Below are 26,665 nucleotides of genomic sequence, written 5' to 3' on the forward strand. Positions count from 1 at the left end.
TGCAGCTTTTCTGTAAATATGAAATTATACTTTTAAAAAATGAGTTCTATGATCTATCACAAAATACTTTCATACCACACAGTTTAAAAATGAAAGCATAGGCTAGGATTGTGGCTTAGTGGTAGTGCTTGCCTTGTATGCATGAAGCCCTGGGTTCAATTCCTCAGTACCACATAAACAGAAAAAGCCAGAAGTGGTGCTGTGGCTTAAGAGGTCAAGTACTAGCCTTGGGCAAAAGCAGCTCAGGGACAGTGCCTAGGCCTTGAGTTCAAGCCCCAGGACTGATGTACCTCCACCTCCCCTCTACCCCTGCAAAATGAAAGCAATGCCAACAATTCAGTCATCTTAACTATCATTACCATCTTACTCAAAAGCAATTACCTTTTACAAGACAGGGAATTTAGGGGCTGGGAAGGTGGTTCAGTGGTAGAGCGCTTGCCTTGCATGCCTGAGGCCCTGGGTTCAATTCCTCAGCACCACATAAGCAAAAAGAAAAAAAATCCGGAAGTGGCGCTGTGGCTCAAGTGGTGGAGTAGCCTTGAGCCAAAGAGCTGAGAGGCAGCGCACAGGCCCAGAGTTCAGGCCCCACAAATGGACCAAAAAAAAAAAGACAGGGAATTTAGCTAACTAAGCCACAGAGCCATGTCAAATTTAACTACCTCTTGATGCCTAACACTTAAAAAAATTACTGTTGACTAGGGCCTGGGCACTGTCCCTGAGCTTTTTTGCTCAAAGTTAGTACTCTATCACTTGAGCCACAGCTCTATTTCCAGCTTGTTTGGTGCTTAATTGGAAATAGAGTCTCATGGATTTTCCTGCTGGTCCTGCTGCAGATCTCAGCCTCCTGACTAGCTAGGATGAGAGGTATGAGCCACTGGCACCCAGCAGTTTGAACAATTTTTTATAGCTCAGAAAATGATGGTTCTGGGCTGGGAAGGTGGCTCAGTGGTAGAGCGCTTGCCTTGCATGCCTGAGGCCCTGGGTTCAATTCCTCAGCACCACATAAGCAAAAAGAAAAAAGCTGGAAGTGGCGCTGTGGCTCAGGTGGTAGAGCACTAGCCTTGAGCTGAAGAGCTGAGGGATAGTGCCCAGGCCCAGAGTTCAGGCCCCACGACCGGACCCCCAAAAAAAAGAAAGAAAAAAAAATGATGGTTCTTAATTAGAATTTCTCCTGTTGACAGTAATTTTTTAAATTGTGTAGACAAGCCTGGGTACAGAACCCAAGGTTCACAATTATAGTTCAATAACTTTGAAAGTTCCCAGGAGCTGTGGATCACAGAAACTACTGATCCAAATCCACCTCATTTTTCAGATTAAGAAAATAAGGTTGAAAGCAAAAGAAACCCATTTAATATTCATTCACCACATTAAATGACAACACTCCAATTAATTAGAGCATAAAATAACACTGAGACACTTTCTAGTACTCAAACTGTCCTTTATTCTGTATTGTCCTATTATTCTTTCAACACAGCTTTGAAATGCTTCTTAGGATACAGATTAGTAAATAAAAACTAAACAAGGAATCTCAGTATGGAAAACAAATTTAATAAATTAAACACCAAAGGTCTGGGGAGAGCTGAGGCAGCAGGACAAACTGTAAGGAGAGTCTAGGATACCCACAGAGTGCATCATCCCTCCTCAGGTCCCAGGAGACCATTTAATAAACACAACAGCCAACGAAGTTCAGCTAAATGTATGTACACTTTGTACCACATAAAGTGCTAATTTTACAGATCCATCCAGTAAAAGAGAATATCTGAGATTCTTAATAAATGTAACAGTTACTCGATTCAAATTAATGTTAGACCCAGAAAACCCCAGTACACCAAGTGCTTATGCTAAGAATATGGCCCTAAAATAGGCCATGTCCAGAGTACAATGACTACAGACCACAGCAACTAAACATTGAATGAAGAGAACGGTTATAAACACAAGCCATACTTCATGCTGAAGTGAGTGTGAACATGGTCACTCCTCATCTAGCTCCAAAGCATCAACAATCTGAGCAGCAGAAGGACGATCTTCCGGATCTTCATTGGTGCACACAGAGAAGAGTTCAATTACTTTCTGGTAAGACTCATCCAGTTCTTCAATATTAATAGGTGGTCTGGTTCCCAACGCAGCGTAGTATGCTTCATCATCAAAGTCACTTTCATCAAAAGTTTTATCTGCTCATGAAGGAGAGAGATTAAAGCAAGAAACTATCAGTTAAGTTCATAGATAAGCTTAATAGGTCACCCTCCAGAAACAAGAATTTATCTGTGTGCTTTGCAGATAACACCACAAATGATCTCTTTGTTCATCTCACTACCAGGCAGATTAGAAAGTGTCTTTAGATTTATAGGACTCTTACCCCCAACCCTATCTATGATAACTTTCTAATCTCAGGTAAGGAGGATTTTTTAGTCACCAGCATTAATTAATTTGCATCTTAGAAACTATGCTACTAAATAAATTAATCTTTTAAATTGTACTGGAATGACATAATAGCATACATAAACTAGTATTAGGGAAGAGAGATGCTATTTTTCAAACATAAAAGTGAGAAAAAAAAAATTTAAACTTTTTTCAATTTATACCTTCATCATCATCATCATCATCTGAGAGATTAATGTGTGGGATAGATAAAGTCATCATTTCCCAAAGTGTTAGGCCAAAGGCAAATATGTCTGCCTTGTCAGTAATAATGCCATTTTCCTCCAAAGCTTCCTTGGGTTTCCATGGCTCAGTACCAATATAACAGGCCTCAGGATCAGTCACTGAAATAAGCAAAACAGGCAAAATAGTCCTGAGGCAAGGCACCAGAAATAATGAAGATAAGCAACCAAAGAACAATGGGCAAATAATTTGAATAAGGAATTCGCAAATCAATTGTATAGCCATTAAGCATGAAAACATTCACTAATAAGGATTATTTTTTCCCCATCAGGCTAAAACATTTTAAAAGCTGCCTAGTTGGCAATTCTCTTGGGAGATGAGAGGTCTATAGACTTGGAGGTCCAGATTACAGATTCAAGAGCCCAGATTTTGTTGCCTGGCTTCAAGGACATGTGCAAGCTGTGGGCTTGAGCCCATTGCATGACCTGTGCTGTCTCTGCCTCCATGACTGATCAGTCAGGAAATGGAGGGAGGGCCAAATCATATGTGGGCCCTTAAAGCATTTGCCTAGGAATGACATTCCCTCTAAACACCAGTCATCTTGTTAATTTCAATGAAAAAGCCAGCAAGAATTGAATCAAATCTGTAGATGAATCTAAGATCTAACAGGAACAGTCTCAAGTCTTTCAATATACCACTCATGGTAGTTTTCTCTACTGTAGTTACATCTCCGTGATTCTTTTAAGTAGAGACCATATACTTTCATTGAATTTATTCTTAAATATTATGAAGTTCTGCCAATGGTAACGGAATTTTTCAACAGCATTCATGAACTACCTCTAACTTAAATTAATAGAGACAAATTCACTAGTTATTGGGCTAAATAATATTTTAAAGAAAAGCATTCTCATGGCTGATTCCTCATCAAGAACATTAAGAGAATGGTCAATATTTGTAATAAAAAACAAAACAAGAATGAGTTAGGCTGTGGCCAACAGGCAACACAAAATCGCTTTTCGTAGCATTCCTCTTTCCTGGTTCCATGCCAGTTTCTTCTACCATTTCCCAAATCTTCTGTTACTAAAACTACATCCCTTTAAAAAAATCTCATCAAAATCCTATTTTCCATTCTCACATTTTAAAATTTTAATTTTTTTTTTTTTGCCAGTCCTGGGCTGGAACTCAGGGCCTGGGCACTGTCCCTACACTTCTTTTGCTTAAGGCTAGTACTTGAGCCACAGCGTCACTTCTAGCTTTTTGTTCATGAGGTACTGAGGAATCAAACCCAGGGCTTCATGCATGCTAAGCAAGCACTCTACCACTAAGCCACATTCCCAGCCCATCTCAGATGTTTTATAGCTTTCAAATTCTATGAGTTAAGGGTTAAATGTGGTGCAACATGCTACAATCCTAGCACTTGGAAGCAGGATCTTGAATTTAAGACCAACTGAATATTAAGACCCTATCCCTCCAAGAAAATAAAACTTAACAATGTATATCTTTTAATAGTGTGTTTCTATAGGCACACATTCTCTTATAAGAAGCTGATAATCTATATCATATATGTGAAAGGGAGGGGACTGGAGGCTAACTGGAGGCAACATAGAAGAGGAAGGACATTTATTATCTGCTTTTCAAGTTCAATGTTGAAGCATGAGTTTTTATTATGTATTGTTTGTAACTGTTGGGGCTGGGAAGGTGGCTCAGTGGTAGAACACTTGCCTTGCATGCATGAGGCCCTGGGTTCGATTCCTCAGCACCACATAAGCAAAAAGAAAAAAGCCAGAAGTGGTGCTGTGGCTCAAGTGGTAGAACGCTAGCCTTGAGCTGAAGAGCTGAGGGACAGCGCCCAGGCCCAGAGTTCAGGCCCCATGACCAGACCCCCCCCCCCAAAAAAAAATAAATAAATAAAGTGTAACTGTCGCTGGGAGCCAGTGGCTCACACTTGGAATTCTAGCTATTCAGGAGGCTGAGATCTGAGGATAGCAGTTCGAAGCTAGCCAGGGCAGGAAAAACTATGAGACATTTACCTCTAATTATATGACCAAAAGTGGAAGTGGAGCTGTGGCTCAAATGATAGAGACCTAGCCTGAAGCAAAAAGAAATTTAGGGAAAGCACCTGGGCCCTAGGTTCAAGCCCCAGGACTGACATAAAATAAACAAATAAATATGTAAATATTAGGCATTTTTTAATTAGATAAAATTTTTAGCAGGACATTGGTAGCTCCTGAGAATCACGGTTCAAAGCCAACTTGGGCAGGAAAGTCCATGAGACTTTTATCACCATTAACCACCAGAAAACCAGAAGTGGAGATGTAGCTCAAGTGGTACAGTGTTAGACTTGAGCTGAAGAGCTGAGGGACAGCACCCAGGATTAGAGTTCAAGTCCCACAAACACCACCACTACTACCACCATCAACATCAAAAGAAAAGATTTAGATACTGCTACTTACCAGTCATATTTTCATCCAGTGGTAGAGAGACTCCTACATCACAGATTTTAACTGTTTCAAAATCACCTTTAATTACAACATTTGAAGACTTTATATCTCCATGAAGCAGTTTCTTTTCCTGGTGCAGATACTAAAATTGTAACAAATTAAACACATATGAAAAGAAATATGAATAAAATTTTATTAAATTTCAAAATTAAAAAAAACAACAAAATGTTGAACCAGGCACAATGGCTCACGTCTGTAATCCCAGCTACCTGAGAGGTAGAACTCAGAAAGACAGTACTTTGAGGCCAGCCTGGGCCTCAGCCAGCAAGCTAGGAAAGCATTTTTCACTGGACCTATATATGTATACTTAATAATGTCAAAACTTACACCATCAAGATTAAGAAATCATTAAGAAATTTGCTTTTATTAATGAGTAGGTTAGGGTATACCTCCAGGAATAACTACTAAATGTGTACTAAGTATATGAATCCATCTAATGTGATTTCTACTACAAAACTACCTTAGCTTATTTCAAGCCAATGTGAGGGTTTCAAATAATTCTCTGCTGATAGAAATAAAGAAATGGAAGACTCTCTCCTTGAGAGGAAAAAGCATTCACTGTGTAATTCGATGTTCAAGGACTCTGAGCTTCATCCCAGTTCACAGTAAATGGAAGGGGGTGGTTACCTTCAGTCCTCTCGCCATATGCAAGGCAACTTTTAAAATTATAGCTGCTGGAAAAGGATCTTGGCTTTCTTTATTTCGCTCTTCTATCAAGTCATTTAGAGACTTTTCTCCTCCATACTCCATAGCAAGGCAGAGACTACCATCACTGGCTTCAGTAAAAGCACGATAACCTAAAGAAAATGTTAACATTTCTTTACTAGAAAAGGGTAAACAATGGTAATTGGTTTTTACAGTAATGGGACTGAAAACATGGATCAACACTAACCATGAAATAGCTATTATGTACAAAACTAACTCAGTACAAGCCAGAACATTTTTACTATTTTATGCTTCCCTAAATAGAGTGATTTCAGCAGCCTTCCATGTACCAAAAAAGTAAAATGACAACCAGGAATCTAATTTACTACTTAATAGAGACCAATTCACTATAGCCCTGTAGTGGCTACATTTATCCTCATGAAGTATGACTATGGAGTTTGCATTTCATGCACATTTTTATTTTAGATAACTCATATTAATTTGCTTCCCAACAATCTATGCATCTACTTCATTTTGATTAGTAAAATCAGCTAAGAAAGGGTATACATAATGCCTATTACCACTGAATTAAAACTTACCTATGATATTTGGATGATGAAGACTTTTTAAAATCTTTGCTTCATCAGTTAGTCTCTTCTGGTAAATAGTCCGATAATGATCATTACATATAGGATTTATCTTTTTTACAGCCCAGGGAGAATGAGACAGGCCTCTTGGAGATCTAAATGTGTATGTATATACACACATATATATAAGCTTAAAAGTATAGAAATGAATAAAAACTATAATACATTTTCAATGATAACAAGAACTTTCTAGTTTTTTATAATGTTTAAATATTCTTAACAGTATTTTAGACTATCTGAAGTTCTATTTCAACCAGAGGATGACTGCCTGATCACTTATACACTGGGAGGAGGAGGAAGGATAAAGATGGGATGTTATAAGTGTTATAAATTTCAAATGTGATATTGGTCTCTAAGGTATTCACAGAGTGAGACCAAAGAAGGATACTCTAGGGGAGGAACACAAAGGTACGATGCCTCTGCACCTCTGATCATCGAGTTGCAGGAAATGGAAAAAAAAATTTGAAAATGACAATGTTTAACTTTCCTACTTCAGCATGTCAGGATACAAACTACTTATAATAGTTATATGTATCAGAGATAATGTATAGGATGCTGCAGTAATAATGAAATTTATGAAATTTAACTTGAGAAGAGATGAGACACACGTGGCCCCTCTATGATTACCTGAAGAATAGCACTGCACCTCAACACAGAAGTCATCTTTATCTTTCACACATGCTAAGGCAGGCGTAAGGGGAGAATAATGAACATATAAATGAGAAAAACGTCAAATTTTAATTTTGTACTTGCCATTTTAATAGAGTCTTACATAAGGCAGTAAAGAAAAAAAAATTTAGGGAAAGGTTTTATCTGACACGTATATAGTATAAAAGTCCAAAGATAGGGGAAGACCCTCAGAAGAGCAAGACAAAATTTAACCTTAAGATTTAGAATGTTCTTAGTACTCCCAAAATACTTAGGGTGCAATTGTTTTAAAAGACAACTAAAAATATAGAAAAAAAAAAAAGCCAAGAAGCCTCAGAATATAGAGTTGATAAAACCTTGCAGAGAACAGAATGAAAAAAAAAAGATAAAAAATAGGATAATTGAACAAAAATAAAAGATCAGCCAGTAAATTAACATTCAAACAGGATTCCAGATTTTAAAAAGCAGGGGGGTGGGGGGGAGGGCTGGGAAGGTGGCTCAGTGGTAGAGCGCTTGCCTTGCATGCATGAGGCCCTGGGTTACATTCCTCCGCACCACATAAGCAGGAAAAAAAAAAAAAAAAAAGCCAGAAGTGGCGCTATAGCTCAAGTGGTAGAGTGCCAGCCTTGAGCTGAAGAGCTAAGGGACAGCGCCCAGGCCCAGAGTTCAGGCCCATAACCGGATTCCCCCCCCAAAAAAAAAGCCGGGGGGGGGAGGAGGAATGGGACAGGGGACACACGACATTGTAGTTTTTTAAATCACTGTGAAACTTCAGAACACTGATGACAAAGAAAAGACCATATGAGGATCAAAAAGCATGGGAAAGACAGACAACAGAACACAGATGACATTTTTTAAAAATAGACAGTAAGAATGTCTTATATGTGGCTTAGTTGAACAGCTTTGTGTAAGAGCTAGAGTGTAGCTCTGTGATAGCCCTAGGTTCAATCCCATTCTCACCCTAATTGAGAATATTCTCAACTAGACTTTTAATAAAATTAGTATTTATAAGTATTTAATAAAGCCAGTAATCCAAGCTACTTGGAAAGTGGTGTTTCAAGACCATGGTTCAAGACCAGCCAGGGCACCAAGTTTGTAGGATTACATCTCAACCAATGTTTGGCCTTGGTGGTACATTCTATCATCCTGGTCACAAAGAAGCAAAATGGCTGGGGGTGGTGACAGATACCTCTGTCCCAACTATGTGGAGAATCACAAAGGACCATGTAGTCCAGACCAGGGAGGAGTTGTTAAAGTGGTAGGGTACATGACTAGCAAATGGGAGACCAAGTCCAAACCCCAGCTCTGCTCAACAAAAAAGAAAGCATGTCTGTGTGGAAATAATACAAACTAGATGAAGCAAAGATATCCTAAGAAAAAGGCTAAACTAGTCAGGCTGATTCTAAGAATACATTAAGGCATACATATAACAAGCATGAAACTAGGTAATGTTAAAAGAAATTCCAGAAAACCCATCTGTTGATGTCTTTATTATAAGCTACGTACGAGCACCCTACTTGTTCAATTATTTCATCTTTCTTCAAACACAATTTTCCACTAAAAGACCAGGCATTTCCTCATTTTAACCACGATGCCATAAGAAATAAGAGACCTGACTTGTTAGGCCAGAAGATCCTGCAGAGACAACCCTCCAGATAGGACATGCATTGTCCACACCATTGGCTTTCTCCCTGAGGTTTCCTTGTGAGACTTTATAAGCCATTATAAGGTTTCCTTATAAGACATTAATGCTATAAAGAAAATCTTTCTTCAGCCACTTCCCTTTTAACCAAGGAAGAAAAGCAAGGCGGGCAGAGCTCCGGCAGTCAGTGTGGTAGGATCAGGAACACATCTTACATTTGGATATCTGAATTTCCATGTTCCTTTTTTCCAGTGCAATACAAGTATGGGTTACAAGAAAATGGTTTGTGTGAACTCTCCAACGTACCTTTTCATTAGGTAAACATTCACTCCCGTCCCGAAGCCAAGCTTTTTCATAAATGGAGAGGCAGGAATGTTTACACTTGGAGTTAAACATGATACTAAATATCAGAAAGAGAAATTTTAAAATGAAATTTTAGTTAAAGAGACCTCTACAAAAGCATCCTAACATTGTTTTTGGTCGGTCCTGGGGTCTGAACACTGGGCCTAGGCACTGTCCCTCAGCTCTTCAGCTCAAAGCTAGCACTTTACCATTTGAGCCACAGTGCCACTTCTGATTTTTTCTGCTTTTGTGATGCTAAGGAATCAAACCCAGGGCCTTATGCATGCAAGGCAAGCACTCTACCACTGAGCCACCTTCCCAGCCCCATCCTAACATTCTTAAAGTTCTATTGAAGATACATTTTGTTTCATTTTTATACACTCAGATGACTTCCTGTGATTAGACTGCTTTGCCATTAGCCATGATTACTTAAGTTTGGATTTGAATTAATCAAAATTAAATAAAATGAGAAACTCAGTTCCTCATTTGTACTAACTCCATTTCCAGTGCTCAGTTACATATGTACTGTGTTTTCTGTACAGAACATCTTCCTCTGGGCAGAGTTTATTGGTAAGACTTCATCAGCATATTTACACTTAATAAAGTTATCTGGTTGAATTTGCATCTACTATTTTGCAAGTGTCTCATCATTCACTGATTTTTTTTCACCCTTATCTTTCCTCTGTGTTCATTTTGATTATTTTTGTCACTATGTCTTAAAGTTCAATTAACCTTTCTTCCATTCTGTTATTTTAATTTTAATTTTTTTTGGGGGGGGCCTGGGCGCTGTCCCTCAGTTCTTCAGCTTAAGGCTAGCACTCTACCACTTGAGCCACAGCACCACTGCCGGCTTTTTTCTTTTTGCTTATGTGGTGCTGAGGAATCGAACCCAGGGCCTCAGGCATGCAAGGCAAGCGCTCTACCAATGAGCCACCTTCCCAGCCCCATAGGAAAGGTTTTTTTGATACTGTGTTAATTTTCATTAACATAATTTGCAAAAGATTAGACAAATTTATGGCAACAGATTAAGAAAAATCACTTCACAAAATTCAACATCCCAAGAATAGGGACAAAAGGAAAATTGTCCAACCTGTTAAAGATCTGAAAAACCCACATGTAATACACTGTACTGGGTACAAGGCAAGTACAGTGTGTCCACATACACTTCTACTTAAAAATATGCTGATGGGCTGGGAAGGTGGCTCAGTGGTAGAGTGCTTGCCTTGCATGCATGAGGCCCTGGGTTCGATTCCTCAGCACCACATAAGCAAAAAAAAAAAAGAAAAAAAAATATGCTGAACACAGTGTGGTAAGGAAAAAAGTATAGGTTGAAGGGGGAAAAATTAAATGTTTTCATCTACATGTTACCAATATATAACATTGTAAAGAATTTTTGTTTTTTCTAATGTTGCTGGGCACAGGTGGCTCCTGTCTGTAGTCAACCTCCTACCTCAGCACTCAGGAGGCTAAGATACTAAGGACCATGGGGGCTAGGGTAGGAAAGTCTAGGAGACTTATCTCCAGTTGAAAAGCAAAACACAGCCAGGGGCTGTGGCTCATGCCTGTAATCCTAGCTACTCAGGAGGCTGAGCTCTGAAGGCAGTTCAAAGCCAGCTGGGGCAAGAAAGTCTGTGAGACTTTTATCTCCAATAAAGTATTCAGAAAAGGCTGGAAGTGGCACTGTGGCTCAAGTGGTAAAGTGCTAGCCTTGAGCAAGAGAAGCTCAGGGACAGCATTAAAGCCTTGAGTTCAAGCTCCAGCTGGGGGAAAAAAAAGGCCAGAAGTAGAGCACCAGCCATGAGCAAAAAAAGCTACAAGCTAAGCAAGAGCTCAAGGCTCTAAGGGCAAAAGTCCCAGTGCACACGGGACACGCGCGCGCACACACACACACACAGACACAGACACACACACACAAGCTAATAGAATAAATGAGTAAATATAAGATTTTTCTATGATACTGTCTGGAAATTTTCTAATTTCAGCCATTTTGTATCTGATGTAAGTTAAGAGTAAAGGTTCACTTTCTATACATGGATATCTAAAGGTTTTTTGTGCATTGAGTTGACTTAGAAAACATCTTTACCTCAGAGCAATGGATATAGGGAGGAGTAAAATCAAAGCAACCCCTAAGTGGTTAAAGGGAGATTGATTTTTTTACCAGGCAGAACCTCCAGGTCCTGAGAGCGCCAGTAAAATTAGCCCATGGATAACAATGTCCTAGTCAATTAGTCCTATTGGTTAAAATTAACATTATAAAGGTGACATATGCCTAAATACACGAAACATTTGTTTAAAAAAATTACAGAACAAAATGCTAAGCATTTCTAGTAGCAACAACCATCCGCCATCTTACCAGATTTCTTTCTTTCAGATAATTTGCTTGGTGTCTTGAAATTGCTGATTCCTTCCATTGGCACTATCACTCAGTTATGCTGCAGGGTGAAGAACGCCAGCTTACTCCGGGCTAACCTTACACTACTAACTCTCACTTCATCCTGTAATTCTAGGAACCAGACTTCGTTTACGAGAACCCTGAAGCCCGCGGGTTGCTCTGCCCCCCACCAGCCCGCCTGCCCGGAGGAGGCCGGCAGGGGAGGAGGCTGGCAGGGGAGGAGGCCGGCAGGGGAGGAGGCCGGCAGGGGAGGAGGCCGCCGGGGAGGAGGCCGCCGGGGAGGAGGCCCGCAGGGGAGGAGGCCGGCAGGGGAGGAGGCCCGCAGGGGAGGAGGCCGGCAGGGGAGGAGGCCCGCAGGGGAGGAGGCCCGCCGGGGAGGAGGCTGGCAGGGGAGGAGGCCGGGCGGGAGGAGGCCCGCAGGGGAGGAGGCCGGCAGGGGAGGAGGCCGGCAGGGGAGGAGGCCGGGCGGGAGGAGGCCCGCAGGGGAGGAGGCCGCAGGGGAGGAGGCCGCCGGGGAGGAGGCCGGCAGGGGAGGAGGCCCGCCGGGGAGGAGGCCGGCAGGGGAGGAGGCCGGGCGGGGAGGAGGCCCGCAGGGGAGGAGGCCGGGCGGGAGGAGGCCCGCAGGGGAGGAGGCCGGGCGGGAGGAGGCCCGCCGGGGAGGAGGCTGGCAGGGGAGGAGGCCGGCAGGGGAGGAGGCCGGCAGGGGAGGAGGCCGGCAGGGGAGGAGGCGGCAGGGGAGGAGGCCGGCAGGGGAGGAGGCCCGCAGAGGAGGAGGCCCGCAGGGGAGGAGGCTGGCCGGGAGGAGGCCGGCAGGGGAGGAGGCCCGCCGGGGAGGAGGCCCGCCGGGGAGGAGGCCCGCAGGGGAGGAGGCCCTCGGAGCTGGCGGGGCTCCCTCTGCGGGGACGGGCCCGGCCGGAAGTCAGAAGCCACCCTGGCGGAGGGGGTCTCCGGGGAGGCCGGTGCTTCCCGCCCCGCGATGGGGACGCGCCCTCGGGGCCCAGCGACGCCCGACGTCCCCGACCCCAGCCCCGCACCCCGGGACAGACCCCAGCCCCGCACCCCGGACACCGACCCCAGCCCCGCACCCCGGGACACAGACCCCAGCCCCGCACCCCGGACACCGACCCCAGCCCCGCACCCCGGACACCGACCCCAGCCCCGCACCCCGGACACCGACCCCAGCCCCGCACCCCGGGACAGACCCCAGCCCCGCAACCCGGGACAGACCCCAGCCCCGCACCCCGGACACCGACCCCAGCCCCGCACCCCGGGACAGACCCCAGCCCCGCACCCCGGACACCGACCCCAGCCCCGCACCCCGGGACAGACCCCAGCCCCGCAACCCGGGACAGACCCCAGCCCCGCACCCCGGACACAGACCCCAGCCCCGCAACCCGGGACAGGCCCCAGCCCCGCACCCCGGGACAGACCCCAGCCCCGCAACCCGGGACAGGCCCCAGCCCCGCACCCCGGGACAGACCCCAGCCCCGCAACCCGGGACAGGCCCCAGCCCCGCACCCCGGACACCGACCCCAGCCCCGCACCCCGGACACCGACCCCAGCCCCGCAACCCGGGACAGGCCCCAGCCCCGCACCCCGGACACCGACCCCAGCCCCGCACCCCGGGACAGACCCCAGCCCCGCACCCCGGACACAGACCCCAGCCCCGCACCCCGGGACAGACCCCAGCCCCGCAACCCGGGACAGGCCCCAGCCCCGCACCCCGGACACAGACCCCAGCCCCGCACCCCGGACACCGACCCCAGCCCCGCACCCCGGGACAGACCCCAGCCCCGCACCCCGGGACAGACCCCAGCCCCGCACCCCGGGACAGACCCCAGCCCCGCACCCCGGGACAGACCCCAGCCCCGCACCCCGGGACAGACCCCAGCCCCGCACCCCGGGACAGACCCCAGCCCCGCACCCCGGGACAGGCCCCAGCCCCGCACCCCGGGACAGACCCCAGCCCCGCACCCCGGGACAGACCCCAGCCCCGCACCCCGGACACCGACCCCAGCCCCGCACCCCGGACACAGACTCCAGCCCCGCACCCCGGACACCGACCCCAGCCCCGCACCCCGGGACAGGCCCCAGCCCCGCACCCCGGACACCGACCCCAGCCCCGCACCCCGGGACAGACCCCAGCCCCGCACCCCGGGACAGACCCCAGCCCCGCACCCCGGGACAGACCCCAGCCCCGCACCCCGGGACAGACCCCAGCCCCGCACCCCGGGACAGACCCCAGCCCCGCACCCCGGGACAGACCCCAGCCCCGCACCCCGGACACCGACCCCAGCCCCGCAACCCGGGACAGACCCCAGCCCCGCAACCCGGGACAGACCCCAGCCCCGCACCCCGGACACAGACCCCAGCCCCGCACCCCGGGACAGACCCCAGCCCCGCACCCCGGGACAGACCCCAGCCCCGCACCCCGGACACCGACCCCAGCCCCGCACCCCGGGACAGACCCCAGCCCCGCACCCCGGACACCGACCCCAGCCCCGCACCCCGGACACAGACCCCAGCCCCGCACCCCGGACACCGACCCCAGCCCCGCACCCCGGGACAGGCCCCAGCCCCGCCCCGCCGCGTCCCGCCCCGCCCCGGCGCCCCCTCACCAGAGCTGCGCGCCCGCTGCAGGAGGACCGGGCGGCCCGAGGACGTCCGGAAAGCCGCCCGCGCGTCCGGACCAAACCCGCGCCTGCACCCGCCGCCCAACGGCCCGGCCGGTTTGAATCGGCGCGCGCCGCGAACTACGGGGCGGCGCGAGGGACGCAAGACCGCGCGCCGTCCAGGTCGCGCTGTGGGGGGAGATCTGCGGTCCGGGTGAGTCCTGTCCTCCAGGCTGTGAAAGCCAGGTTCCGCTGTGATTGACCCTCGACTGACTGACCGCCCAAAGGCATCATCGCTTTACGCATTTGTTTTTAATATATCCACTCTGACTTGGATCCATCGGAGGCCCGTCGTGAGCACACAGGTGTGGAGTGTGAGTGTGCCTGTTTTAAAGGCTGTCAGCTCTGTAATTTATTGTGATGCATTGTAAATCTCCTCCAGGCTGTGTGCACGCTTGCAAATTGGTTAGGAGAACGACGAGGCTGTTTAGAAAAGAACAAAAAAATAGTCTTTTGTCTTGTTACATCTGTGTAGCCAACCATTTTCCTTTCACTAACTACTCTGTGACCCAATTACACACTTAAAAAACAAAACACTCCATTGTTCCATTCCTTTACCAGTTTTCAGGATAGTGAACTCACTTCTAGTCAACCTCCAAAGAGATCGTTTATATGAAGCAATTTTTAAAAACTATGTATTTGTTTATTTATTCGTTTATTTTTGTGCTTGTGCTTGGGCTTGAAGTCAGGGCCTCATGTTCTCACTTGGCTTTGTGCTCAACCACTTGAACCACACTCCACTTCTGGCTTTTTGGTAGTTAATTGGAGATAAGAGGCCTATGGACTTTCCCACCAGATCTGGCTTCCAACTGTGATCCTCAGATCTCAGCCTCCTGAGTAGCTGTGATTGTAGGCATAAGCTGCCGGTGCCCAGCAGGATTTTTTAATACCATAATAAATACATGCATTCCAAGAGAATGCAGTCCTCGCTGAGCAGAACTTCCGCAGCATCTTTAGGCAGTAGGAGCAGCTTTGAGTTGGCTCCTGAGCTTGTTTACACTAGGCTTAATAGATTTTGATAGTTGCCTTTTTAATTCATAAGACAACATGTTTTAAGCTCATTTGTACATTTCTCACTGCAGACTTGGAATGTCTTATTTTTTTTCCAAAAATCTCTCATACTATTCTTTTTGAAGTGGGAAATGGTCCTTAAAGAACATAATCTTGAGTGTTAAGGTAATCATTGCTTCAGCTACAGTAAATGTTTCTAGGCCTGTTTCTTGCATGGATTTTCAACCAGTCCCCTGTAGTGCTAGCCACACCCTTTGCCCCTATTTCTTTTCTTCTGTTTTTTGTTTGTTTGTTTGGTCAGTTGTGGGGCTTGAACTCTGGGCCCAGGCACTGTCCCTCAGCTCTTCAGCTCAAGGCTAGCACGTTACCACTTGAGCTACAGCACCACTTCTGGTTTTCTGGTGGTTTACTGGAGATAAGAGTTTCACAGACTTTCCCACCCAGTTGGCTTTAAACCGCAATCCTCAGATCTCAGCCTCCTGTGTAGCTAGGATGACAGGCATGAGCCACCGGCACCTGGCCTTCTCCCCTATTTCTTTTTTTTTTTTTTTTTTTTGTCGGTCGTGGGGCTTGAACTCTGGGCCTGGGCGCTGTCCCTCAGCTCTTCAGCTCAAGGCCAGCACTCTACCACTTGAGCTACAGCACCACTTCCGGTTTTCTCTTGGTTTATTGGAGATAGGAATCTCACGGTCTCTCCTGCCCGGGCTGGCTTTGAACCGCGATCCTCAGATCTCAGCCTCCTGAGTAGCTAGGATTACAGGCATGAGCCACCAGCGCCGGGGTCTTCTCCCCTATTTCTAAAAGCAGCTACCATAAGAGTGCTAAGCTCTGTGGGAAACGCTTGGCCTTCTGCACTATGCTTCACATGAAGTCTTCCGTGCCTGTCAAGTCAGCCCTTGCTTACACACCAGCTTTTCACTTTCTAAAAGGAGGTGGTTTTTCTCCTCCTCCTATTAGCCCATTCCATAGGTTAATACTACAGGGGAGGACATTGCTTCGTTCCTGTGGTGTTAGAGTGAGAGAGAGTGGAATAAGATACTGTTGAATGCACTATGTATAGCTTTCTCTCTCTGTCTCTCTGTCTCTGTCTCTCTGTCTCTCTGTCTCTGTCTCTCTGTCTCTGTCTCTCTGTCTCTGTCTCTCTGTCTCTGTCTCTCTGTCTCTGTCTCTGTCTCTGTCTCTGTCTCTGTCTCTGTCTCTGTCTCTCTCTCTCTCTCTCTCTCTCTCTCTCTCTCTCTCTCTCTCTCTCTCGGTCAGTCTTGGGGCTTGAACTCTGGGCCTGGGCACTGTCCCTAGCTCTTCAGCTCAAGGAAAAATGCTGTACCATTTAAGCCACAGTGCCACTTCCAGTTTTCTGGTGGTTAATTGGAGATAAGAGTCTCACAGATGTTCCTGCCCAGGCTGGCTTTGAACCGCGATCCTCAGATCTGTCTCCTGAGTAGCTAGGATGACAGGTGTGAGCCATCAGTGCCCAGCTGATAGTCTCTTTTATACCTTAGTATTTCTTAGTATCAATTTCTTCTCTCTCTCGGACTTGCTGGTGACAAACCCAGGGAATGCTAGGATAAATTGGTCCTTGATGTACTTCTTTTTTTATTATCATGGTTTCATGGTCTTTAATTGTACACACATGTCGGAGCACAGTGCATCCTGGCCAGCGCCAGCCTCCCACTGTCCTCCTCCATCCCTGGGGGGTTTCTTTTCACCTCTCTATGTCCGCCTTTGCTTTGTGTGTTCCCTAGCAAGCACCTTGCCTTGTAGGCTTCAGATCTCGAGTCTTTGATCTCCTTTCTGGCTCATCTGGGCTTCTGACTCTACCAGGGTTAGAGTTCTGCTATGGTTTGGATGGTTTGAGTGTGTTCTCCAAAGGCATATGTACCAAAAACATGCTCCACACTGTGGCAGTGTGGAGATCATGAAATCTTTAGGAGGCAGGGCCTAATCGAAAGTAATTAGGTCTTGGAGTACCATTCTCAGAAGGGATTGATCCAGGGCTGGGAAGGTGGCTCCATGGTAGAGTGCTTGCTTTGCATGCATGGAGCCTTGAGTTTGATTCCTCAGCACCACATAAGCAGAAAAAGGCCGGAAATGGCGCTGTGGCTCAAGTGGTAGAGCGCTCGCCTTGAGCTGAAGAGCTGAGGGGCAGCACCCAGGCCCAGAGTTCAGGCCCCATGACTGACTAAAAAAGAGAGGATTGATGCAGACCTCTTTGGACTGGTTTACTTCCTGTGAGAATGGGATCTTTTAAGGGAGTCCTGACCTCTCCAAATGTTCTTGTGTATGTGCCAATCACCACTCTTGATGAAGCCCATCCACAATCCGATGGCAGCTGTCACGCAGGAGCTGAGCAGATGCTGTGCACGCTTGTGAGCCTCCAGAGCACTGAGTTAAAAACTTCTTTTCTTTATAAAGTATCCAGCTGGGAGGAAAACTGACCAAACAATTCCTTTCTTAGTTATTAGCCTTGCTACAAACTCACTGGTCTCCAAAATGACACCCAGAACCCTCATTCCCAGTTGCTGCTTACTGGTTAACTGTAGCCCCAATGAAGGCCACAGAGCGGCGTGAACCTGGAGCACGCTGACTTCCTAGGAAGGTGTGCCTTCTCCAACTGGGCTACAAATTTTGGGAAAGGACCGTTCTGGTGTACAAATCCCAAGATACCACCAGACTGGATCTGCTTTGGGCTCACTAGGATCTAATCTTGACTCGCCACAAGGATGACTTATTTCTAAACATTTTATATTCTAAAGTTTACGAAATGACATGATTGTATTTGTTTTGGAAGATCTTTTGTTGTGTCCCAGCAATCCTCATCGTCCAAATAATTGTGGCAAGGACAAATAACTGGGGGGGGGGGGGGGGAGAAGAAAATTTAAAAAACAAAAACGCTTCGGGTTTTCTGGAGGAGTAGCATGGAACTGGAAATGGGAAAGAAGACACAGGCAACATTCTGTCCACCCGCACAAGCACCGTCTGGGCAGCGCCTGGACCACAGCATCCGCCATGCCGGAAATGAGCGCTGGGCCTTTTGTTGTTTCTTTTCAAATGTGACATATTTTCCACTGAACTTGATTCTGAGCTTTGCTCTGACTGCCTGTGGCCACTCTGTTTCTGGAAACCTACCGTGCCAGTTCTTCACTAAGTGGCTTTGGCAAGACCTTTGCTGGTATTTAATCATAGTAAGAGGACTCCAGAGACTTTATTAGTTGTAGAAAGCAGTATGGAGATATTAGCCTGAGTTGGATGCAGCCCAGAGCAGCTGCACAGCTGAATTTCTCAAAGATATATTATGCTAACAGGAAAGTGTCCCAGGATTCAACCCTATATCATACTAATAACAAACATAGGTATTCCTCAATTCACAAAGTAACAAAATTCCAGAAAACTGTTGTGCATTTCCTACTTACCGATGAAATATATTATGAGTTCAAGAAGGCCTAATTTCCACTTGTGGTTAAATATCAGTATGCATCCCCTTATAACTCCATTCCTCTCATTCTCCAAGTTACTTTGAAAAACATCATACTTAGAAATAAAAATGCAGATATTCTAGAATATCTGTTCAAGGGAATGTTTGTTAAATAGTACAACAAAATAAATATTGACCTAGTATTTTGATTTTGTACACATGGGGGAGTGGTCCTGGGGTTTGAACACAGGGTCTTCGGTGCTGTCCCTGAACTTTTTTTTTTTAATTGTGAAAATACCATATAGAGGGGTTACAATTACATGGGCAAGATAATGAGTACATTTCTTATCAAGCATTATTGCCTCCTCCTTTATTTCCCCTTCCCATCTTCCAACCCCACCTCCACCCCCCCCTCACTTTTTTTTTTTTTTGTCGGTCATGGGGCTTAAACTCTGGGATTGGGTGCTGTCCCTCAGCTCTTCAGCTCAAGGCAAGCACTCTACTGCTTGAGCCACAGCGCTACTTCTGGTTTTCTAGTGGTTTATTAGAGATAAGAGTCTCATGGACTTTCCTGCCCAGGCTGGCTTTGAACCGCGATCCTCAGATCTCAGCCTCCTGAGTAGCCAGGATTACAGGTGTGAGCCACTGGCACCCAGCTGAGCTTTTTTTTTTTTTTTTTTAAATTAAGGCTAGTGCTCTACCACCTGAGCTACAGCTTCACTTCTGGCTTTTTGGTGGTCATTGGAGATAAGAGTCTCACAGACTTTCCTACTTGGACTAGCTTCAAACTTTAGTCTTCAGGTCAGTCTCAGCCTCCTGAGTCGCTATGATTACAGGCTTGAGCCACCAGCACCTGGTGATTTTTAAAAATATATTACAGGAATTAAGTCTTGGTTTCATCCCAAATGTGCAATATGGTTAATTTGACCTGGTTTGTTTGATCTTCCAGTGTGTTTCCCTGTAATTAGCATCTGCTGCCACGAGATGGTGGTGGTACGTTAACCTTGGAGATGCATGTGCTCTTCCTTGTGAAATTATATATGAAAATATTTCACTGGTGAAATAGGCATAAACAGTGTACTTCCTATTGATCATTAAATATTGTTTTCCATTTTGTTTTCCAGTTCAGTTTATCCAGTGTGTGCCTTGTTTACATCACTGTTTCTTAGAGGAAATTTTTGTAGTGCACCAGTTCCCTAAACATGGTTTACTGTCCCACATAAGAAGTGACCACAATCTTATTAGCTTAAAACAACAAACCTTTAGATGTTCTTCTTCCTGAATGATGGCAAGAGTTGTTCCACAGTCCCCAGGAAAGCAAGTATAACTGGTAAACATAACTTAAAAAAAAAACCCAGAATTTAAAATCTATGGAAATTGTCCTAAGGGTCTATCGTAAATAAAAGAACATTGATTCAAGAACTCTAGTAAGACTTGGTTAAAACATAATGAGGCTATGGCATTCGAACCAAGACTCCCTCCTTCCCTGCACACAGTTAGGTGGATGGACACCCCACTCCTGGCAGATGGAGTCAAGAACACTGGCTTCCATTGGAGGATCATTTTCCACCCCTCTCGCCACAGTTCCAATTGGCAGGGTCCAAATTCTAGGTCTAGACAGTCTTCTTCCACCGAGTCCTCACTCATAGTGCGGGGCTTCTTCACCAGGCAAATCACAAAGAACCCTGGGACTCCCTTCATCCTTGTATGTTCCCCAGGCCCCCACTCCCCACCAGTGTCTACAACAGAGGCTCCTTGATGGAGAGAAGCCAAGAAGGCCAGAGTCTACTCATAGGGAAGCAGACTGATTCCTTCCTCCAACTCCAGAAAGAGGCTTGGAGTTTTTTGTTAAAGGGAAGACAAGGCTGGAAGGACAGACACCCCCAAAACTTTTCCCGAAAGAACTGAGTTCATTCAAACTAATAGTATGAAGAGATTACAGCCCTCCCCCCACAAAAAAAAGTGCAGGTACAGTGGTAAGCAATTAAGGGGAGTCTGGCAGTCTGGGGGAGCAACAAGCTAAGGCATTGGTCATCTTGTTTAGCAGAGAGAAAAGGGACAGTTCAGGAGAGCATTCCTCTTGTCAGGACAAACCACTGGCATCAAAACTTACCCTTGATCAGAGTGCTGAACCTTGGTCAGTCTGTAACCCTAGCTACTCAAGAGGGAGGGTTGAGATCTGAAGCCATCCAGGGCAGAAAAATCTGTGAGATTGTGAGTAACTAGCAAAAGGCTGGACTGGCAGCTTGGCGCCAAGGCATTTCCAGAGACCATTAAATACAAGGGGAAGAATCACAGGGGACTGAGAGCAGGTGACAATATTCCACAGGTTGAGGATCCAAACGGGATAAAAAGGGAGAAGGAAGGAAGCCACTAATGCAAGCATTCTGTTGTTTGTAGCGAGTTTAAAGCCAACTCTAGTGGTAGTTCATTACCATAGAAATGGAACCTTCAACTAGCCCAGGATAGGATTCTCAATGTAGAGAGCTTAATGGACTCACACATTGAGACCCCACCCTGGAGTTTCGTTTCTGATCCGTAAAGTCTGGGTGGAGATCTGAAAAGATGCACTTGAAACAAGATCCCAGGAAAAGGCCGATGCTGTTCATATGGAGACTACAATTTGGAAACCATATTAGAAACTGTTTGTCAGTCATGGGGCTTGAACCCCGGGGGTCTAGGTGCTGTCTCTGAGCTTTTTTTTTTTTTAATTGTGAAAATACCATACAGAGGGGTTCCAATTATGTGGGCAAGTCTCTGAGCTTTTTTGCCCAAGGCTAGCACTCTATAACTTTGAGCCACATCACTACTTCCAGTGTTCAGGGGGTGTGGGGAAGGATAATTGGATGTAAGAGTTTCATGGACTTTCCTGCACGGGCTGGCTTTGAACCATGATTTTCAGACCTCAGCCTCCTGAGTAGGTAGGATTACAGACATAAGCCATTGGCAGTGTAACTTTTATTCTTATTATAATAGAGGTCCATCCCAAACTGTCCCTTGCTCCCTCCCCCTAATCTTTTTGCCGAAGAGAGTCCCTTCCACAGGTTGACTACCCAAAGGAGAAAAATGCAGAGAAGAGGAAAGTAGACTCACTTCTAGATGGTGTAAACTTCACATACTGCCACAGGAATTCTCTGCCTCTGTCTTTGTGTCTGGTCAAAGGTTTCTCATCTCTGATGAGATCCTATCCTCACACTCCTGCCATAGAGATCTGAGAGGGAAAAGTCTCCTCTGTTTTCCTTAGGTGAGGTCTTGAGTAAAGGTATTTCTTTCCAGGAATTTGTCTTCCAGTGTTCCATCAAAGTAGCAAAGTATACACATCTTAGGCTCTGGTAACATGATCACAAATTGCATTGGGTGCCATGAAGAAACATTCCAAGAAAAGCCTTTTTTTAAAAAAAAGCAAATTTCTTGCCCTAAACTGGGGGAAATCACGGAAATCGTTAAGAGGGAAGAATTTGTATAGCAATGGTAGTTAACAAGGGGTGAGCAGTACCGCAGGACTAAGATCACGTGGAAGACTTGGAGGTCAGATGGCCCTGACCTTGATGCTCTAAAGGAAACAAAAGGTCTGGAGCCTGCAGGTGTTTGGGAAAGAGGGTGTGCACGTAGTATGCAAATATGGTGATTGTAACTGCACCAATCACAGCACAACTTCCCAGTTTTATCAAGACCAATTCCAACCAAGCAGAGATTTAACCTTCCCATCTGTCAACCACAGGCTTTTCACTGAGCACTAAAGCAGTGCTCTCCCGTTGGAGTGGGTTGAAGCCAGCCTCTGGAAGGGCTGGAGTAGCAGAGGTGTGGCTCTCTGGAGTGGTCATCTAAAGTTCGGGAGTCATCTAAAGTTCGTGGAGGCTTATCTTGCCTGCAGTGAAAGTTTCTACTGCGGTGGCTGTGACTGGAACATGGCCTCTTGAAGCAGGAATCCTATAATCAGCAGCCATGATTACAATGTCCCTGGCAGCTGGAATGCAATTCTCTCTGAACATTTCTCTGCTCAAGACTGCCAGGCACCGGGAAGGGCCTGGTGATCAGCCTGGCTGCTTCATTCATTCACAGAAAAACATCAGAGTGCTTTCCCTGTGAGACTGAAAGCCAGCTCAAGACTAAACTGTCATTCTCAATAGCATTCAACAGTGCTTAACCCTGTCCAGTGCCCTAGGGAAAGTTCCTTTATCTGTCCCTTAGAGAGATCAGATACAATGGACTTCAAAAGACTCTGTAGTTGATGGTGGCCAAAGTCTTTGGCAAGCCCAGGACTAGGTCAGTGGCCCATTTCAGTGGCCCTGAACAAGCAGATGGGTGGAAACAGGCTGAGTGGAGAAATGAAAATGAGGAAATGGAGGCGGAGGATCATCTCATGTGAGATTTGGCTTCACAAAGGAAACAGATAGAATTGCAACTGAAAGTACAATCAAGGAAATTGGGTTCTTAAGTCTTGCCAAAACTTGAAGATTTCCAAACTGACTTGATTTTCTTCCTTCCCTCAGTCACATGATTCACATGCAACCTTGTTTACAAAGGTTCTGCTGTGAGCCAAACTGTGAGCTACTTGAGGAAGAAATGCAGCTGAATGTGCCTGAGACCCCAGGTACCAAGTGTTTCTGCAGCTCTCTCATGGACCACCTGGGCAAGACAGACGGCTCTGTGCCACTCTCAAAGTCAAGTCCAAGTTCAGTCCAATCACACACCCTGCGTACACCAAATCAAGAGATCTGGTGAAGGGCATGCAAAACTTCAGTTCTTCTTCAAATGCATGGACTTGGGCTCTGGGTTAAATAGGGAGAATTAGGGGACAGGCAGTGAGAAAGATATGCATGGTTACAACAGTCCCAAGTGGCAGGGATGGCCTGGTGGACCATTAGCTGAGTCTTTGTCCCTGGAGGAATTCTAGAGAAATGTTATCACTTTATTACTGGAACAGAATGGGAACAAGGCCATCTCCTGAGTTTTGGGCTGTTTGCTTTAAGATAGTAAGAAGACATTGCCCGTTTGAAGGCCAGTGTGCCTTCCACACAAGCTGCTTATCTGACTTTTTGCTTTCCTTCTGGAAACAAGATGATTGCTGAGGGACTGCAGTAGAGAATCACTCAAATCAAAGGGCACAGATAGAAAGTTGGGGGACTTTTAGTTAATCCACAGAACCCAGCAAATAATCTTTCAGTTGTCTCTGATAGTACATTTGTCCTTCTGTGGCAGTATTATATTTTCTTTCAGGTTCCACAGGTTTTGAAGCAACGAAGTATTTACTGGAGCTGGAAGGAAACCAAGCGATCATCTAAAATTCCTTCATCTGACAGATGTAGGAATTTGAATCCCAGATAGGCTGACTAGCTTGCCCAAGGACTCATATCCTGTATGAGGCAGATGCCAGAATAAAGTTCTTATCTTCTGCTTCCGAGTTTAGGGAATTTTCCACAACTCCATGCCAGATTATTCACACAAGTGTCTTTTTCTGCATCTCTAAGTTCATATACCTTATGCATTTTTTAAAATGGCAATGTTAATGAATTCCATGAGTCAGTGCTCATTTCCCATACTCTGCCAATTAGTTGTGGTTTGAGGATAATCCATTCCAAGTCCTTGGATTATAAAGCACTGCATCAGCCATGTTTTGGGTTTTTTTGGTTTGTTTTGAAGGTAATTCACTCCAAGTTTGGACCAATTATACTTAATGTTGTTGAGGGTTCACTGAATTTGTCTCTAAATGTCCTTGGTTTAAAAACATCAATAGTTCTGTTTCCCCTGTGGCTCAGTTACTGGGAGCAATGAGGAATGGAGAAGTCTGAGAAAGGATCAGGGTCAAGTTCAGTGAAGTGGGTGACAAGTTAGAGCAGTCTGTTTTGGGATTTGACTTTTTATTTTCAGCCAGAGGCAATGGCAAGGTGGATTTACTGTTATCTCTAACCTTAACACCCTTCTTTTCTCTCCCCCAAGAAATCTAAATGACAGTTTGAAGCCAGCTCCATCTGGAAAAATCCATGAGACTTATGTCCAATCAGCCAGCAAAAAGCCAGAAATGAAGGTATGGTTCAAGGGGTAGAGCATCAGCCTTTAGAGAAAAAGTCAAGCAAGAGTGCAAGGGCATTGGGTAATAATCAGGAAAGATGACAGACTGCTTATATTCTGGTTGTCAAGAATTTGAGTTGTAATAAAAGGAGATTTTGGTGTGTTTGTATAATTATCACTAGCAAATATGTATATAAGGACCTTATTAAAATTGATCTCTTGGAATAATAAAACAATTTTTTGTTTTAACAAAAAAGAGTGCAAGGCCTTGAGTTCAAGCCCACGTGGCGTGCAAACACACATGCATGCACACACACATGTGTGCACACACGTGTGCACACACATGCATGCACACACACACACACACACACACACACACACACACACACACACATACACAAGAAAGAAAATGCAATGCCCTAAATATGCTACTTTGCCATAGGATTATTTTGAGCTGAAAGTAATTGAGAAGGAGCAACTGAGAAGGAACAGGAGGGACTGAGTTGAACATCAGCTGGAGACCACATTAGGGGAAGCAACGTAACAAGCTTTACTGACTAGTCGGGCTCTACAGCCACTGATTTCCATTTTCCTCCTCACACTTTTCTGATGGTAGGGTCCCCAAAAGCCAGTCTCCTTCAACTTGTCACTTTTCTAAAAAAGTGCACCCATCTTTGTTGAAGATGCTGTAGGAGCTCAAGTTCTAAGCCACATTGTTTTCTCAATTTGTGGGCAAAACTCCATCCTCAGATCGCAGACTCCTGAGTAGCTAGGATTACTGTTGTCAGCCATGGGTGCCCAGCTAGGGCATAATGCATTTGTGTGTGTGTGTGTGTGTGTGCGCGCGCGCGCGCGCGTGCCAGTACCAGGACTTGAACTTAGGGCCTCCATCTCTCATTGGGCTTTCTTGTTCATACAGCTCTACCATTTGAACCATGCCTCCAGTTTCTTTGGGGTTATACATTTCACTACCCATGAATGCTTTTCTGTGTGCAGCTATTACAGTCAAGAAAACGGCTTAGGAAATGGAACATCTTACATTCTCCTTGTTGGAGTGCCTGCCTGCCCTGTGTTCATTCACAGGCTCCTCTCTTGTAAGACAAGGAGGTGGGTCATGATGATTGATGCCTCAAATCCTTTCCACCCCTGGCGATCCAGGTTCTGCAAGGCCCTTGGAGCTTTGTTACTCCACTAGTGTTGGGGATAAGCAGCCTTACATAATATAACTATGATATAAGCAGCCTTACATAATATAACTATGATATATGTGAATAAATAATCCCGTGCTCCATTCCAGATCTACTGGATGTAGATCTGCATTTGATCAAAGTGTCCAGCTGAGTCACATGCATATTACAGTTAGCTTTTTCCAAAATGATGGCAGGCCTAGACATTTTGTGTGGTTTTCCTGGAGCTTTGGTTCTTTCTCTCACTAGCCTGCAGGGGGCACCAGAGGGCTAACAACGAGCTTGCTGAAAAGCTTGCTTTTCAGTCTGGTTGACTGCCCCCTTTGCCTTTCAGATTTCCTTCCCTCCTTTGGCCAGGAATCCAGTAAACAGAGAACAGGGCTCCAAAGGGCACTCTGAAGCTATCTACAGGACAGATACCCAAGTGCCTGGTTTTCTAGGTGAGAGTAGAGTGGAAGCAAACAGCTCACATGGAATGACTTTCTTTTTTTTTGGGTCGGGTCATGGGGCCTGAACTCTGGGCCTGGACGCTGTCCCTCAGCTCTTCAGCTCAAGGCTAGTGATCTACCACTTGAGCCATAGCGCCACTTCCGGCTTTTTTCTTTTTGCTTATGTGGTGCTGAGGAATCAAACCCAGGGCCTCAGGCATGCAAGGCAAGTGCTTTACCACTGAGCCACCTTCCCAGCCCCAGAATGACTTTCTTAAGAGCCCAGAAAATTCTATTTTTTTTTTTTTTGCAAATTTAGATAAATAATTATTTCATGTTACCACTCTAACAATGGAATCTAATGAAACACAGTTGGCTTTCAAATGTATTTACTTATTAAGGAATTTCTGTTCTATTTTACTATCAATAATGTACAACTTGAAGTTATAATGTCTTCTCCGCCCAAGTCTTCCAAGTTACGATATATGAGTCACATTATTTATAGAATGCTTTAGGCTTTGTAAA

The 26,665-nt window shown here is 45.7% G+C and overlaps 2 protein-coding genes across 3 annotated transcripts; one reads left to right on the forward strand and one right to left on the reverse strand.

Annotated features, from left to right (window-relative positions):
- Positions 1–1,417: 1,417 nt before the first annotated feature.
- Positions 1,418–14,151, reverse strand: Pbk (PDZ binding kinase). 2 transcript variants are annotated; one of them, XM_070016013.1, is made up of 8 exons: positions 14,037–14,151; positions 11,380–11,458; positions 8,991–9,084; positions 6,347–6,489; positions 5,730–5,899; positions 5,055–5,184; positions 2,583–2,762; positions 1,418–2,171 (listed from the first exon to the last, which is right to left on the reverse strand). In XM_070016013.1, exons 2-8 carry the CDS (start codon positions 11,435–11,437, stop codon positions 1,972–1,974), a joined length of 975 nt encoding a protein of 324 aa, XP_069872114.1. In that variant the 5' UTR covers positions 11,438–11,458; positions 14,037–14,151; the 3' UTR covers positions 1,418–1,971. The 2 variants fall into 2 exon arrangements, with proteins under 2 accessions (XP_069872114.1, XP_069872115.1); XM_070016014.1 differs by having other exon boundaries at positions 11,380–11,529.
- On the forward strand, positions 12,395–14,248 carry LOC138822981 (basic proline-rich protein-like). Its single transcript, XM_070015927.1, has one exon. The coding sequence runs from the start codon at positions 12,395–12,397 to the stop codon at positions 14,246–14,248; it is 1,854 nt and encodes a 617-aa protein (XP_069872028.1).
- Positions 14,249–26,665: the final 12,417 nt, after the last annotated feature.

Source organism: Dipodomys merriami, unplaced genomic scaffold (genome assembly GCF_024711535.1).
Source record: "Dipodomys merriami isolate MVZ:Mamm:240054 unplaced genomic scaffold, mDipMer1.0.p SCAF_12, whole genome shotgun sequence".
Classification (NCBI taxonomy): domain Eukaryota; kingdom Metazoa; phylum Chordata; class Mammalia; order Rodentia; family Heteromyidae; genus Dipodomys; species Dipodomys merriami.